The sequence below is a fragment of the Passer montanus genome, unplaced genomic scaffold (genome assembly GCF_014805655.1).
Source record: "Passer montanus isolate IOZ18808 unplaced genomic scaffold, ASM1480565v1 scaffold10, whole genome shotgun sequence".
NCBI classification, from domain to species: Eukaryota; Metazoa; Chordata; class Aves; order Passeriformes; family Passeridae; genus Passer; species Passer montanus.
Genome location: NW_024356505.1, coordinates 6,250,589 through 6,264,801, shown reverse-complemented (window position 1 = coordinate 6,264,801; position 14,213 = coordinate 6,250,589). Strand labels below are relative to the sequence as shown.

The window sequence follows — 14,213 nt, the reverse complement described above, 5'->3', positions numbered from 1 at the left end:
CACTGATTTGGTGGAAAATGATGCAGAGCTACCTAATGCAAGTGGAAAGCAGTTCCCTGCTAGAGAAGAGTTTTAAGCACAGAGCTAGCCATGGTCAGGAAAATGAGTTGAGTCATGCAGCTACTTTTCCAGCAATGCCAGATTCAGGTGTGAAGTGTTTAATACACAAGAAAATTGACTCATCCTGTTCAGAGCAAATCAGTTTCCCTACAGATGACCCTCAGCTCAGCAGCAGTGTGGGGAAGACTGCAGAGGCACAGCAGCAGTCTCGCTACCCAATGACAATTCCACTGTTTGGAAGCAGAGACTGAAGTAGGGAAAGAAATAGAGTTTAAAAAAATTAAAATGAGAATAGATATGTGAGAGGAACCATGAAGAGATACTGGAAAAAGCAATGGAAGTGAAAAAAAGAACATGAAAGAAAGACAGAGAGAAGGGAGAAGAAAAGAGAAATTAAAAAAAACCCCAAGCCTCTAAACAGAAGAAAGAATAGTAGAAAAGAAACAGGTAACAGTAGAGAAGACATTTTGTGTTGCTTCAGCTGTTGATTAGTGAGCCATGAAACTAATGAGAATTCTTTCTACTTGATCCTTCTTAAAAAACTTCTTTATGGTAGCGGCAGTCTGACTATGCCTGTTTTTCAACTGCTTTTCCAATTCTGAAGGATACATGGGACACCTGTTTCACAGATGCCAGGCCTCAGGTTTTATCTGCCAGTAGCAGGAGTTACTAGAGACAGGAGGCTTGCACATCAGTTCTACTCCCAGCTGTGCAGATTTTAATGCTACCTACATTCATCCACTTGAGTGCTGCTACCAGAGCATCCTCCAGTAGCAGGATCAACAAATGTGAACGAAACGCTGCCATGTGTTATCCTTTCCTTCCTCTCTGTGGGGAGAAAAGGCACAAGGCAGGAACCTGAAGTGCTCACCTCTGCAGGACATGTGTAAAGCAGCACCATGAGCTGAGCTGAGTGACCTCAAAGAGTATTTACACAGCTTCACCCACAGTGAAACCACTGATGCCTGGACATTTAAAACTCACATTAAACTTGTTATAGTCTCTTCAATCTTCATCTTCTACGCAGAAAGAAAACCAGGAAGGAAAAACAGGAGAAATGCTGAGAAGCAAATCAAGTTTTCCTTATACTTTGATTAGTCTGAGATTGGATACTTAGTTTGAGGCAGGGGCCAATGGGTGCACACAAACTAAGCTGGGCATTCACAGTGCTTTGCTGTCTTCTACATGTGTCCAAAGATGTGAAAAAGAAGGAAAAGTAGCCAAGAAAATATAAGTTGCCATGGATGTTCCCTGTCACGTCCCTCTTTCATAGAGATTTACTGCATTCTCAGACAGCTTCTGGAATTATGAACTGAGTTAATGTTTAAATGCTGTGCAGGCCCTATGGAAAAAAGAAGTGTTTTTTTCTTGTAAAAAATCTACAACCCACACAGTGTTGCTTCTAAGAAAAAGACATGGGTCAAAAATCATACGGAAACAAAGTTAACAGGAGGGTGCCCCTTCAAAAAGGAGCAAACATTTGTCATTTTCTTCATGCTACAGGAAGTGTTATATGACAACTCAGAGGACAGCTGTCCTACTCCTTAGTGTTCATGAGGAGTTGTCCCTCACCCTGCCATCACATCTTGCTGTATATGGGCATGTGTCAGGTTTACACAGAGGCTCAGCTGTAAACAAAGCCTGTCCAGCTGAGCCCCATAACATACAGAGGTCATGCTCAACGATGCCTTGACTTCTTCATCCATGCTTCCTGCCTAGTTCTGACACAAGTGGGACCATGGTGGCCAGGAGGGGTAGGAGATGTCAGATGGGCACTGAAGTCTGTGTGTGACTGGAGAGCTTTCTAAATTAAAAAGACTACCTTGGTATGTCACTGCAATTTCTGACCAACAAATGCCAGATCAGAGGAGACAGATTCCCTCAGACACTAAATGCTCATGATTTATGGACATATTCCTAGTATTTTACAATCTTCGTGCTTAGCTACTATTTCATGCTTCCTTGACTGATGGCGCCAATGCAGAGGCTGGCCAGGGTGAGATATTTACACTATGACTACTACTGATATTGACCTCTTCTTGTTCTGTACTTGCCAGGGAACATACATAGCTCTCCCTGACTGACTTTGAAAAAAAAGCTGCCAGCCACAATAGAGTAAAATTTGATGGCTGCCCTACCCTTCCTTTCTGGTAGGGTGTTGACCTCAAAGGGTGAAACGGAAGGTGTTCCTGCTGATGGCAGGGGGGTTGGAACCAGATGATTTTTAGGGTCCCTTCCAACCCAAACTTTTCTATGATTCTATGAAAATTATTTAGATCATTAAGACTAAAATATTATTTTAGGCTGCAGTTTTGATACCATTTATTAAATCGGAGGAAAAAAATATAATCAGCCATTGCATATGGTCCTTCAATAAAAATGATACCTTGGTACAAATGAGATCAGTGTAAGACCACTGTATTCCCAATGTGCAGCCAAGCCTTTGAGTCTATTTACTGCATATTTACATGTGAGTATTTACTTGGAATGACAATCCATTGCTTTCACAGACTCTTTTATGCACAACCTCCCCATTCAGGAAAACCAAGTCTAGGGAACCCAACGAGGCAAGTGTCACTCCCAGACAGGGGTGCTTTCATGAATTTCAAGAATTTTTTACTGTGTAGACCCAACTCTACAATACTGTACCTCCAAGAAGCCAGAAGATACATAGGGAACCATGTGCTGCAAGATTTTATTAAACATATCAGTAATGCTTCTAGACAGTATCTTTTTGTTCATTTGCTTTGTTCAAGGCCACCTCTAAAGACATATCTAAGTCCCTAATAAACCACAACGACTTCCAGATTAACACACAGGGTTTCAGTAATCACAGGAAAAAGAAAGTTCATTAAAACACAGATTATTCTAGTCCCATTGATTTTGAGTGTCTTTAATTTTTTTAGTTTTAGACACATTGAATTTTTAAGTTCCATGCCAGAGTATTTTGAGTAGTTTTTAACAACAGGCATACAAATGAGGAGTGCAAGAAAGTCTTCTTACCTCACAAAACATAGGCAACTTTTTGGCAAAATCCACCACTCTTGTAATCGCTGGTGTGATAATTTTTGTAAACTGGCTGAAGGCTTCTAAATCCACTTTCCCACCTTCTGGGGCATTAACTATTGGTGCCTGCCCAATATCTTCTGGCTAAGGATATAAACAAAGATATTTAAAGGAGCAGTCTGTCTTAGAGCAACTATTTTATACTCCAAAAAGTTCTAGTTGGTATAAAAGAGATGCTAAAATAAAAAGCAACACTATTTGCTTTATAAGTAAAGTCCATTTACGTCACAAAATGTGAATTAATTTGTAAGGCACTTGTGAAAGAGGTGACTGCACAGAGAAATGGGTGACTGGTTCTAACCATTCTTTGTGGAGAGCTGGACTGTTGTGTGCACAGTTTCTTCCTTGCGTCTGTATCCATGTATTTTATGGGTGCAGCACATGCATCTTTTGCTTAAAAACATAGGCATGTTTTTCCTTACAGGAGCTGAAACCTCTCAAGTTTCTCTAAAAGCAAAGAGAGTTGAGGAGATGTACTACCCCTGAAAAGATGCTGCTGCTTTGCAGAATTAGTCTCTTTACCCACTCAAAGCTCAGAAAGTCTCCCCAGAAGAGATTGCCAGGTATCACAGGGCCCCCTCAGGCAATTGCCAAGGCCAGTTTCCAAAAGGCTAGAACAACTCATGTGCAAAGCTAAAACAACTTATGAACAAGAAAGAACAGGCTAACCTAAAGGTGCCCTGGATAATGTAAATGGAATTTGAACTCATCTGTGTAAACTTTTGGTTGAAAATTGCCTGTTGCACGATTTCAGCTCAAGGCTTCTCCAAATGAAAAACAAATCATATTTTGAGGATTTCAATAGGAAAATACAATGAAATAGTTTCAAGCAGAATCTGTAATGAGTGTTTTTTTATTCCAAATGCACTTGAACTTGTTCACCTGGTTTTTATGCAGCTGGCCAATGTTACCATATATTTTAAAAACAAGCACATCAAAGCTGTTTGGTTTATTTTTTAAGTGTGGCTTTGCAATTACAAACACCTACCAAAGACCATGCAGAGGTTTCATTCTGCTCACACTAAGGTCAAAAAGTAGATAAAATCCAGAGAAACAGACCTTTAAGACTGATGGGCCCTATGACATTTATAGAAGACACTTAAACAGGGGAGGTGCTGAAAGTGCTGTCTGTAATAAAAACTTGTGTTCAACCACTTTTTAAAAGAAACACATCATAAAAGGTCCTTCTGTAACCAATCTGAATCCAAATCTTACTTCTTACAAGAAAAAACTCAGCAATGTGTTAATAAAGCAAGCACCAATTGGAAAGGAACAATGAAGAAGACTGGGCTCAATTATCTGATGGTTTCTACTAAAAAACTCAAACAAACTCATTTCTAGGCTCTCTCCCTTCCTGAATCTTGGGTAACTAAACCACATTGTTTGTGTGCTCATGATAAACAACCTTCATCGCTTCCAAGCAAAAAAGACCAAATGCTTAAACCCACATTAACCATTGTTATGGAGAAAAAGGAAGAGCACAGCATTTTCTTGGGAAAGGCAAAGCAAGTCAGGAGAGCCAGCTAAAGATAACACACTGGAGGGGAGCTCCTTCCACCTGACTCAAGAGGAGAGGAGGTGCGGATCCCAATGAAGTCCCTGTTGTCAAAGAACCTGCGTCAGCCACGTGAGGACAGATCCATAACTCCTGGGGCAGACTGTCAGCTTCTCCTGCTCTTCAACAGCTCATTCCCAGCCCCAGCCTCGAGCTCCCTAGGTTTTATCCCAAACCAGCTGATACCTGAAGAACAGCACTTCTGTCTAAGAAACCAAAAATACTACTGCAGCTGCTTCTTGGTCTGCTCACACCTTGCTCTGCAACGCCCCTGGAAAGTGCTTTCTTGGTTCTTGCCAGTGATGACTGCCTGTGGTTTCTTGACTGTAGAGTACTATGAACACGAGCCATTCATATAGAAATTTAGATAGTGTCACTAGCATTAAAAAAACCCCAACATTATAAAAGAGATCAGCTGCTCTGAGTACATAATTTCTCTTAGCAATTCAACAGTGAGTTGAAATTCCCATGGTGAATTACGCAGTAGGAGCCTAGGCTTGCAAAAAGATGAGTGTGTTCTATCTGATTTAGTATACCCTGACTGTTCAAGACTTCTGTGTATTTCTGAAATGCAGTCTCTAATCCCTCTTTTGTGTGGTACAAGCATTTTGCATTCTGCACTTATTTCCCTTAAAAATCGATTTAGAAAAATAAAATAAATCCGTTTTTAAGGTTGAGCGCTGAAAATCACCATTCATTTTCTGACCCTTAGTTATAGGATGAAAATCTAAGCTGTTTTGTAGGCTGCAATCCCAATGGTATGGTGTATGTATCATCCTGCTCTCACTGAAATTAATTTTCCTTGCCTTATTTTCATTACTGTATCCACCACTAACCAAAAGAGGTAAAACCCCTGAGTTATTAACCAAAAGTAGCAGCTTTTATCTAGAAATTTATATTGCTTTAACACTTTCAATAATAAAGACAACTATCCCTAAATAGAATATATTAAAAAATACAGTATGCATTATAGACTGCTTCTGTTCTTAATCAGGAGAGAAACAGTTTTTCTACTTTTTCTTATCATAGCACAATAAAAGTATCCAGCTGAGTAAGCCTTAACATAGCAACAGGCTGTTTATATTTTGAAAGACTGGTCGGATCTAACCCTGAAGTTCAGGCACGAAAAATGAAGTAATAACTACGCAAAATCATCCTTTTTTCACAAACATCAGTACAGTGGTGATACAATCTCTTTGGGGTTGCAATGCTGGGAAGGCACTGCAGAAGAAAGAACAGAACCTGGCTCTAAGAGCAGTGTACAAGGCTACAGCCCTTACCAGAAATTTCCTTTTCTGCTTCCAGTGGCTTCCTTGTGCATTGGTGGCCACATGTGCTTCAGTAACAATTTTGATGAGCTCCCATTCCTCATCTGTTGGCTCTGGTTTGTGCCCAATGGTTTTCTGCAGCTCTTCCCGACGTCTCTTCTCTCGATTTTCTTCTATCAGCTTCCTCTTTGCCAACCTCTTGCTGTCATCCAACACCACTAGCAGGGAAAAAACATACAAAAATGGCAGGAAGCTCATAAGACTGTCAAAACTCTGGTCTTTTGTGTGCCTGAGGTACCAGCTGCTTACAAACACTTTAACTAATCAGTAAGGAAGTACCTTGGCAAGACCCACAGTTGAGACAGTTCTCTTACTTCTCTCTTCAAACTTTGTTTTCTCAGAAGCTTGGATAGCAAAGAGGGACTTACTGTCCTGGTAATGCTCTGTATAATGCCATTGCCCTCAAGGGGCTGTTCCACCAATAAAACTAATATGCAAAAGCTTTGTGAGGTGTCCAAGTGCTCCTATAATGGACTTGGAGTAATCCATATTGGGAAAGATGCACTTCTGTTTTCTTTGAAGTCATATCAGCATGCCCACACTCACTGCTGTGAAGTGCAGAACATGTACTTGGATGCCAAGAGAAGGTAACATGGATCGAAGAAAGTGGGAGCACTTATTCACAGAAGGCTCTTCTGCCTGAAGCATGACACAATCAGGTCAAGATGCCTTTGGCTCTTTCCCTAATCCCCACAAGTGGTGTTCCTGTACAGCCCCATTATTTTCAGTGACTCCAGGTACACAGGCCCCAGGGCTGCTCTGCTTACACTGGTATCCAGCCCCTCTCTTGAAGGTATACCTGGCCACAATGAAATTGTCTCCTTTATTCTATTTCCCTCTAGACAGAGGGCACTGATATACATTACATTAACAATGAAAATACTAAGTTAGACTATTCTTCTGTTTACTGGGCCTGTTTTCCTGTCAGTTCTTCTGCAAAGGATTATACTGGCAACAACCATGAAGGCACAAGGGGATTTATATGACTTCTGGGGGCTTTACGTGACTTCCTCCCATTTGTAGTAATTGAAGTTATTGGTGTAAATCCTTGTGCAACGGCAGGAAAAGAAGACCCCTAAGGATTAATCTTACAGCCATATTTTCTAGTTCTTTAGAAGAGACTCAAAATCTTTGCAGCAGATAACTTCTTCAGGGCTAAAAATAAAACAAACAACTGCAGGATGACTCATACAATGACATTCAATTTCACATCCTCCAGAATTTTCTAAACAAGATGTTTTTATCTCAAGCAAAGTGTCCGTCCAGATGCATTTCTCCCTTCTCTCCTCCAAAGAGTGAACATTCCTATTGTTACTCAGCTTGGTAAGGCCAGGAGAAGGTGCAGCCTGATGAAGGATAAACAAAAAATTACAGCCCTGTGAAAGTGGCTTAATGCAACGAGTAGGATTCCTTGGTATTATTAAAACCAGAAAAGGGCTGGCAGTTCTACTTTACTTTAACAAGCTTCATCAATCAACATACTTTAAGTAAACACAGACACTGAAAAAAATAAAATAAAGAAAAACCAGGAAAATATACTTACAATCTGTTGCCATGCCAACAAAGATACATTTTTTGAAGCGACATTCCTGGCACTGATTTCTTGTTACTTTGTCTATCACACATTTTCCTTCATATTTACAGGAATAGGTTGGATGGAGGTTCTTCTGAATGGTTCTTCTAAAAAAACCCTAGGTGCAAGAAATAAATACATTGGAAAGCATTAGCACTGAGCATTTTTTAAAAATTGAGAGCTGCTTGATTTGTTAGGCATGTACCTAAGTATGCAGGATAACACACTTCATTTCCAGAAGTTCTCAAAGCTCTCAAACCAGTTTTATAGTGTATGGCATTTCTCTTGATTTTCCCAAACAAAAACATATAGACATCTTAGATAAGTAAAGGTGCAAGTACTGCTGTCTTGAGACACAAATACTGTGTACGTCTTCTTGTAGTCTTATTTTTTATTGTTACTTTTTTTTTTTGTATATGAAGTATTTTTGAGCCTCTTTTCAAATTCTGTAATGATTTTGAAGGATATTGAAAGTCATACACATAGTTTTAATTAAAAAGCAGCTTCTGCAAATAGTAAGCATGGTGGTGTGTTTGTGCTATTAAAGGATTGAGGACAAACAGTTCCACTGCTTTATTTCCATAAAAGCCAAATAACCAACCAAATCTGGGCAAGAAAAAGACTTTGCAAATACAGTCGACACAATCTTTGAGTTTGGTTCGAAACTGAAAGGATCCCTAATTTATAAATTATTTGTGTTTCTGAGAAGCAGATTTAATTTGTATTTACCACAGAATTTCAAAAGCCCCATCACCACCAAAGACTCATCTGTCCATCTATCTATCTATCTATCTATCTATCTATCTATCTATCTATCTATCTATCTATCTATGTTATCATAACACAAATCTATCCTGCAAATTTAAACAGATCCTAAGACCATATGAACTAATAAAATCCCACTGAATTCACTCATTCAAGTGCCCCATAAAACCCTGCTGTAGGTAATGAAATCAGATAAAAGTTATCTCTGAACATTATGGATAAAATCCTGGCAATTAATTTCAACATGACTTTTCTCACTGACTTTTGCAAGGGCTGGATAAACTCCCCAAGACCGTAAGATATGAACAAGATAGGCTGTAAAGCAGAAAATTTAGACTTCACTTTAATTTCAAGTTTCACCATTATTTGAGACTGTGTAAATTCAGCAATGCAGCTTGGGATTACCTTGACACAAAGAACACACTGACACTCCAGTCCTGTTTGACTGAGGCTGCTCAGAATGGCTTTGGTTTTAGTCAAAACAATGGCAAAATTCAAGTGAGATTTTACCTTGTGAATAGTCTCTTCAGCTGGGATTTTGTCTAATGAATAGTCTCTTCACTTCAGTAGGCGAAAGGTCTGTTTTTAAATCATGTTAAATAATACCCAGTAAAATCTTACAGCAGTGCGCAATTTCTTTTAACACAGAATGTTGAATTAACATGTACAGATAAGTCTGTATTTCAGCTTGTACTCCTAACTCCAGTGAAAATAATGAACAGCCTTGTCCTCATTAGAGTTTTATCTTACAAGGTTCAGTTTGAGCAAAGTACAACTCTTTCTTCCTTAATTATGGTAAGACCTGAAATGTTAATTAAACTGAGTGGCATAAAGCTTGTGTGGGAGCCTTTGCAAGACTGGGACCAGTTGTGTTAAGATAAAATCCAGGAAATTACAGGCAAGATATCCTTATGTGGGGTTTGGAATAAGTCTCAAACTCTCATCTACTGAACACCCAGTTTTGGTTCTGTTCTCAACCCTGTGATGAACTCCTAGAGGCAGGATCTGCTCCACCCCTTTCTGAACACCTAAGATGGCTGCGGGCAACCAGGGTCACAGGGTTATCAATAGTTATGAAGCAAGAGATAGAAAATTCTCTAATGAATCTCAGCAGTGAGCTTCTGCTTTCTAAACCTTGCATGGGATTTCATGTAGCTGTAGCTTTATGATGGCAAGTGTCTCTATCACCTCTGCTGGGACAGCCCATTTCACCTTCTCACTTCTTTGCATTCCTCCGAAAAATTTTGCAAAAATCCTTCTTTGTTCATCTCTAGATCCACGTTAAGGAAGTTGCTCTCTGTATCTTTCTAAACACTTCACCACAGAAACGTTATTCTCATCAGTAAAAGAAAGCACATTGTATAGTAGGCAGTAACTCTTTCTAAACTCCTTTACTACACACATATATAGCAGTAGATGCAATGGGTAAAGTCAGGAAAAACATTTCAGTGATGTCAGAACTCACTGCTCATTTATTTGTGTTTAAATTCCTCACAATTTACTCTTCAGAAATCATGTGTGAGGATGCTTTGCTCATGAAAGCACTTGCCAAAGCAAATCTTTGGTTGTCAGCCTTGATTATGCTTGTTACAAAACTAAAGTGACTTTGAGTGGAAGCAACTAGTAAACATCAAATTAATTGAAAATTTATTATATATATTGTGTATTGATAAAACATATAACTTTGTTGATATATCATACAGCTTGAAATGTATATGCAGCTCCTCCAAGAAAATAATTACTTTTGAAATTGTTATTTCAGGTCCTTATGCGCATAAGCATTATTTAAAATTATACATCAGAGAGAAGAACTGTATGTGAAGATAAAAGCAAATTTGTATGCTATGTCTATAAAATAGCTGGTAGGCATAAAAAGAACTACTTGACTTGAAGTAATGAAAACCTTAGCAGGAAAGCTCGCAATAGATACAGCTGTTCAGCTGGGAGCTAAGTATTACTTCATACTGCCCCAGTACTGCTTATTTCCCATTATATCTAAATTAAGTCACATCCATACATGTATTGTTATCATCTGTATATTGTATTCAGGATGCAAATGTGTAAGAACCACTTGTGCAGCTCCACAATTCTTTTTAAAGATATAAGTACTTTTTTATACTTTGTATGTAAGTGTATGTATAAAACCATTATGAATATTGCCATGAATCTGCTATACATAGGATATCTAGGTCTCTGTGTATTTCACACATGTAACTTAGCGAAATTATGTACAACCAAAAGAACTACTTCAACAAGAGTAATAAGAGTTACTGTGATGAGGAGCTCTAAAGCCAATCCAAACTCAAAATATCACATCCAAATGTTCCAGACTTTGTGGGTGAAAAAATGAGACTTTCATGGCTTAGTCTCATGACACTAGCCCAAGACATGTGTGGTCCCATTTGTTTAGAGAAACATTTTTTGTTTCTTACTTTCTGCAGGAAAGAATAGCTTTCTTACAGAATCTCAAGCTATTTAGACAAATTCATGGCAGTGAAATCATGTAAGATGTGTCTGATTGTGTTACTCTATTTTTTTATTTACTTGCCCAAAGCAATCTCTTTTTAAACTTAATTTTGCATGTAGTCATGTAGATGCATTTTAGGTCTGAAAGCACATTTCAATATGCTTAAGTTAAAGAAGTCAAAATCTTTTTGAAACTATTTAAATTGGGTGTCAATGCTTCCCAAATTGATGGATGTTGCTGTAACATGAGCATGTGGAAAGGATTTTGATTTCTGCTTCTTCACAGGGATGGTGAGAGGCACTGGTACACTGCTAATCGCTACATTACAGACTTCCATAAGCAGAACCTTAGCTATTGCATAAACAGCTTCAGTGGAGTAGCTGGGAACATGCTGATGTACCCTGGCTGAGAACATGGATAAAGAAACATTAAAAAATGGAAATTCAAAAGCTAACTGTTAAACAGCAGCAACAACAATCTAAATTTCTTGTTTTCTTTTCAGAAGCAAACACGGCAAAAACTAACTATAGTCCTTATGCATATGAAGAACAGCAGCATGGTCAGATAGAGCTTATCACCAGTACTGGATGTTCTTACTAGCTTCTAATCTGTCTTTATTTGATTTGACAGCACAGTTCAGGAAGTCTGTATAATGGAGTAGCTGGAGAGCTGTTTATGATTCCCACTTTCCCACCGTGCCATTTACCTTGCAACCTTCGCAAGTGATGCAGCGATAATGATATCCGGTGGCTTTGTCCCCGCATACTACACATAGCTCATCCTTGTCTAAGTAACTGGGTATGTACCCTGCAAAGAAAAAGAGGATGTGGCATGTAAACTCCATACAAATTTTAGGATACATTGGATATAAAAAGACTGCATTAAAATCCACTGCATATCCTGTCTACCAGCGCCATACTTCTGAACTCACTGAATTTCCTGAATAAAAGTTTGTACTATGTTACAGACTTAATTAATCACAGTCTATAAGATTTTCTATTTTTCAGACTCATTCAATGTCTACTGGTCAAGAGGGAAAAGCTGGAACATGATTTCTCTCTCCCGAGTGAAATACTACATCAGCAAATACGTATTACTTCAAAATATTTGATGTGAAATAATAAAATAGCAGTAAAGGCATACATTATGTTTCTGTTCTGTATATCAGAAAAAACCTCAATATACTTGTACACTGCAGATGAGACTCCAGGTTTCAGTGTGACTGGGGGACTTGGTAGTACGAAACATTTACTGACAGATGGTTTGTTTCAAAGCGGAAAGTTACAAGCAACATATAGCCCAAGTTTTATTGATCATGCCTGACCTTGACATATTCCACAGGAATAGTTAATGTAGCCTGAATTTAAAGCAAAATACATGGACATTCAATAATGTGTATGCGTGTGTGTGTGTGTGTGCGTGTGTGTGTACATGTAGTGTTAGAATGAAATTTTCTCTTCAGAAGTGGTTTACCAGATCCAGCTAGTGAAAATATTCCTGCTGTGAAAAAAATTGGCAATGCTTGGTTCTTTTCCCACAATGACATTTGTTTTGAAAACACAAACATATTTTCAATTCGAGCAAAAAACCAAAACAATACTGAGGGCAAGCAAAAAGTAATTGTAACCACAGACAACTTTTACACAGGGTAAAATACAAATGTTTCAAAATCAATGTTTCCATGACTCATAACTAATGGAGTTACAGTTCATAACTTTGCCTTCTGAAAAATCACACTGTGAAGATATAACATAGAGATCTCAGATTCCCTTTGAGGGGAGAGATGAAAGTGCACCTATATGTATAACTGTGTAAGATTAGTGTAGTGTAATAAACATTTCACAGAATCCCACAATGGCTGAGGTTGGAAGTAATTTCTGGAAGTCAACTGCTGCAACACCCCTGCTCAACACAGGGCCACCTAGACCCAGCTGTCCAGGCCCAGGCCCAGACAGCTTTTGACTATCTCTAGGGATGGAGACTCTCTGTGCAAATGTTCTGCTCTGTCACCTCCACAGAGAAAAGAAAATACTCTTTTATTATTATTTTATTCCTTCTCAGAAGGAATTTCCTGTACTTCTATTTGTGCTCACTGCCTCTAGTACTGTCACTGGGAACTGAGAGGAGTCTGGCCCTGTCTTCTGCAGTGTGGGGGATGAGGTATTCACACAAACTGATATGCCCCCTTGAGCCTTCTCTGCTTCAAAGCTGAAGAGTCCCAGTTTTCTCAGTTACTCCTCACAGAAGAGATGCTCCAGTTCATCATCTCTCTGGCCCTTTGCCAGGTTTACTCCAGGATGTCTGTGTCTTTCTTCTGTTGGGGAGCCCAGAACTGGACCAAACACTGCAGATGTTTCACTAGAGCTGAACAGAAAGAAAGGATCATATCGCTCAAGCTGCTGGTGACGACTTTCCTAAAGCAGACCAGATGCCATTTACCTCCCTTGCTTCAAAAACACATTGCTGGTCTATATGCAACTTACTGCCCACCAGGAATCCCCAAATACTCCAGTGCAAAGCAGTTTCCTCCCACTTGGGCCTGCACTGCTGTGTTTATTACTCCTCCCCTCATGCAGAATTTGGCCTTTCCCTTTGATGAACTTCAAGAGGTTCCTCTCATCCCATTTTCCTAGCCTGCCTAGGTGGCTCTGAATGGGTAGCACACCCATCTGGTGTTCCAGTCACTCCTCCCAGTTTTGCATCAACTGCCAGCTGTCTGAGTGGAATTTTTGAGTGCAATGAAGAAGAGCCTTTTGGAAGAGCTGCCTGTAACACTATCCCTTACCACTGGCTTGCTGAATCCATCTGTATCACCACACATAAGGTTAGACATGGAGGATGATGTCTTTATGCAGCCCTCACAGCAGTATGGGTTGGAACAGCTTGGGGACTCTCACTTGGAGGGCAACCAGCAAGACTCAGGGCAATAGAAGGCTGTTGCAGGATGCTTCAAGAAGAGTGGCCATCATCTTCCTGCAACTAACATGCTAGAGGGTCAGCTCAGTAACAGTTTAAATTCAAATGCTTTCCTAAGGCTATACTTCCAGAGGCTCTCCAGAAAGAAAAGTCCAAATTAGACAAAACACTTAAAGTTAACTGAGCTTAAACTTTATGGAGTCTGGTGAGTAAATCAGGAGAAAGTAAAAAAGGCAAGTAGTATTTGTATGGCCTAATTTGAGTATAATTATGACAACCTCAAATTATAGAGGAACACATATCCCTCTTCTCTAAAACAAGGAAGCAGTAGTAATTGGGAAGTTATTCCTGGATACAGGCATCTCAGGTCTGCCAATATTCTGAAAGGGGAGTGGGGAAATGAGCTACGACCTTAATGTTGTATCAAACCAGTCTACAAGACAGCAAAAGAGCAGATTTATATTCAGGCTACATTTCTCCATG

At 39.3% G+C, this 14,213-nt stretch overlaps 1 protein-coding gene across 5 annotated transcripts in view; it reads right to left on the bottom strand.

Moving 5' to 3' along the window:
• The window catches only part of THRB (thyroid hormone receptor beta), a 126,046-nt gene that overhangs the window by 8,117 nt on the left and 103,716 nt on the right, over nucleotides 1-14,213 (bottom strand). For all 5 annotated transcript variants that reach the window (XM_039711128.1, XM_039711134.1, XM_039711119.1 and 2 more), the window contains 4 exons: nucleotides 11,521-11,621; nucleotides 7,553-7,700; nucleotides 5,962-6,167; nucleotides 3,064-3,210 (listed from right to left, as the gene is read on the bottom strand). In XM_039711128.1, coding sequence (XP_039567062.1) covers nucleotides 3,064-3,210; nucleotides 5,962-6,167; nucleotides 7,553-7,700; nucleotides 11,521-11,621 — 602 coding nt within the window. The remainder of the gene's footprint in view (nucleotides 1-3,063; nucleotides 3,211-5,961; nucleotides 6,168-7,552; nucleotides 7,701-11,520; nucleotides 11,622-14,213) is intronic.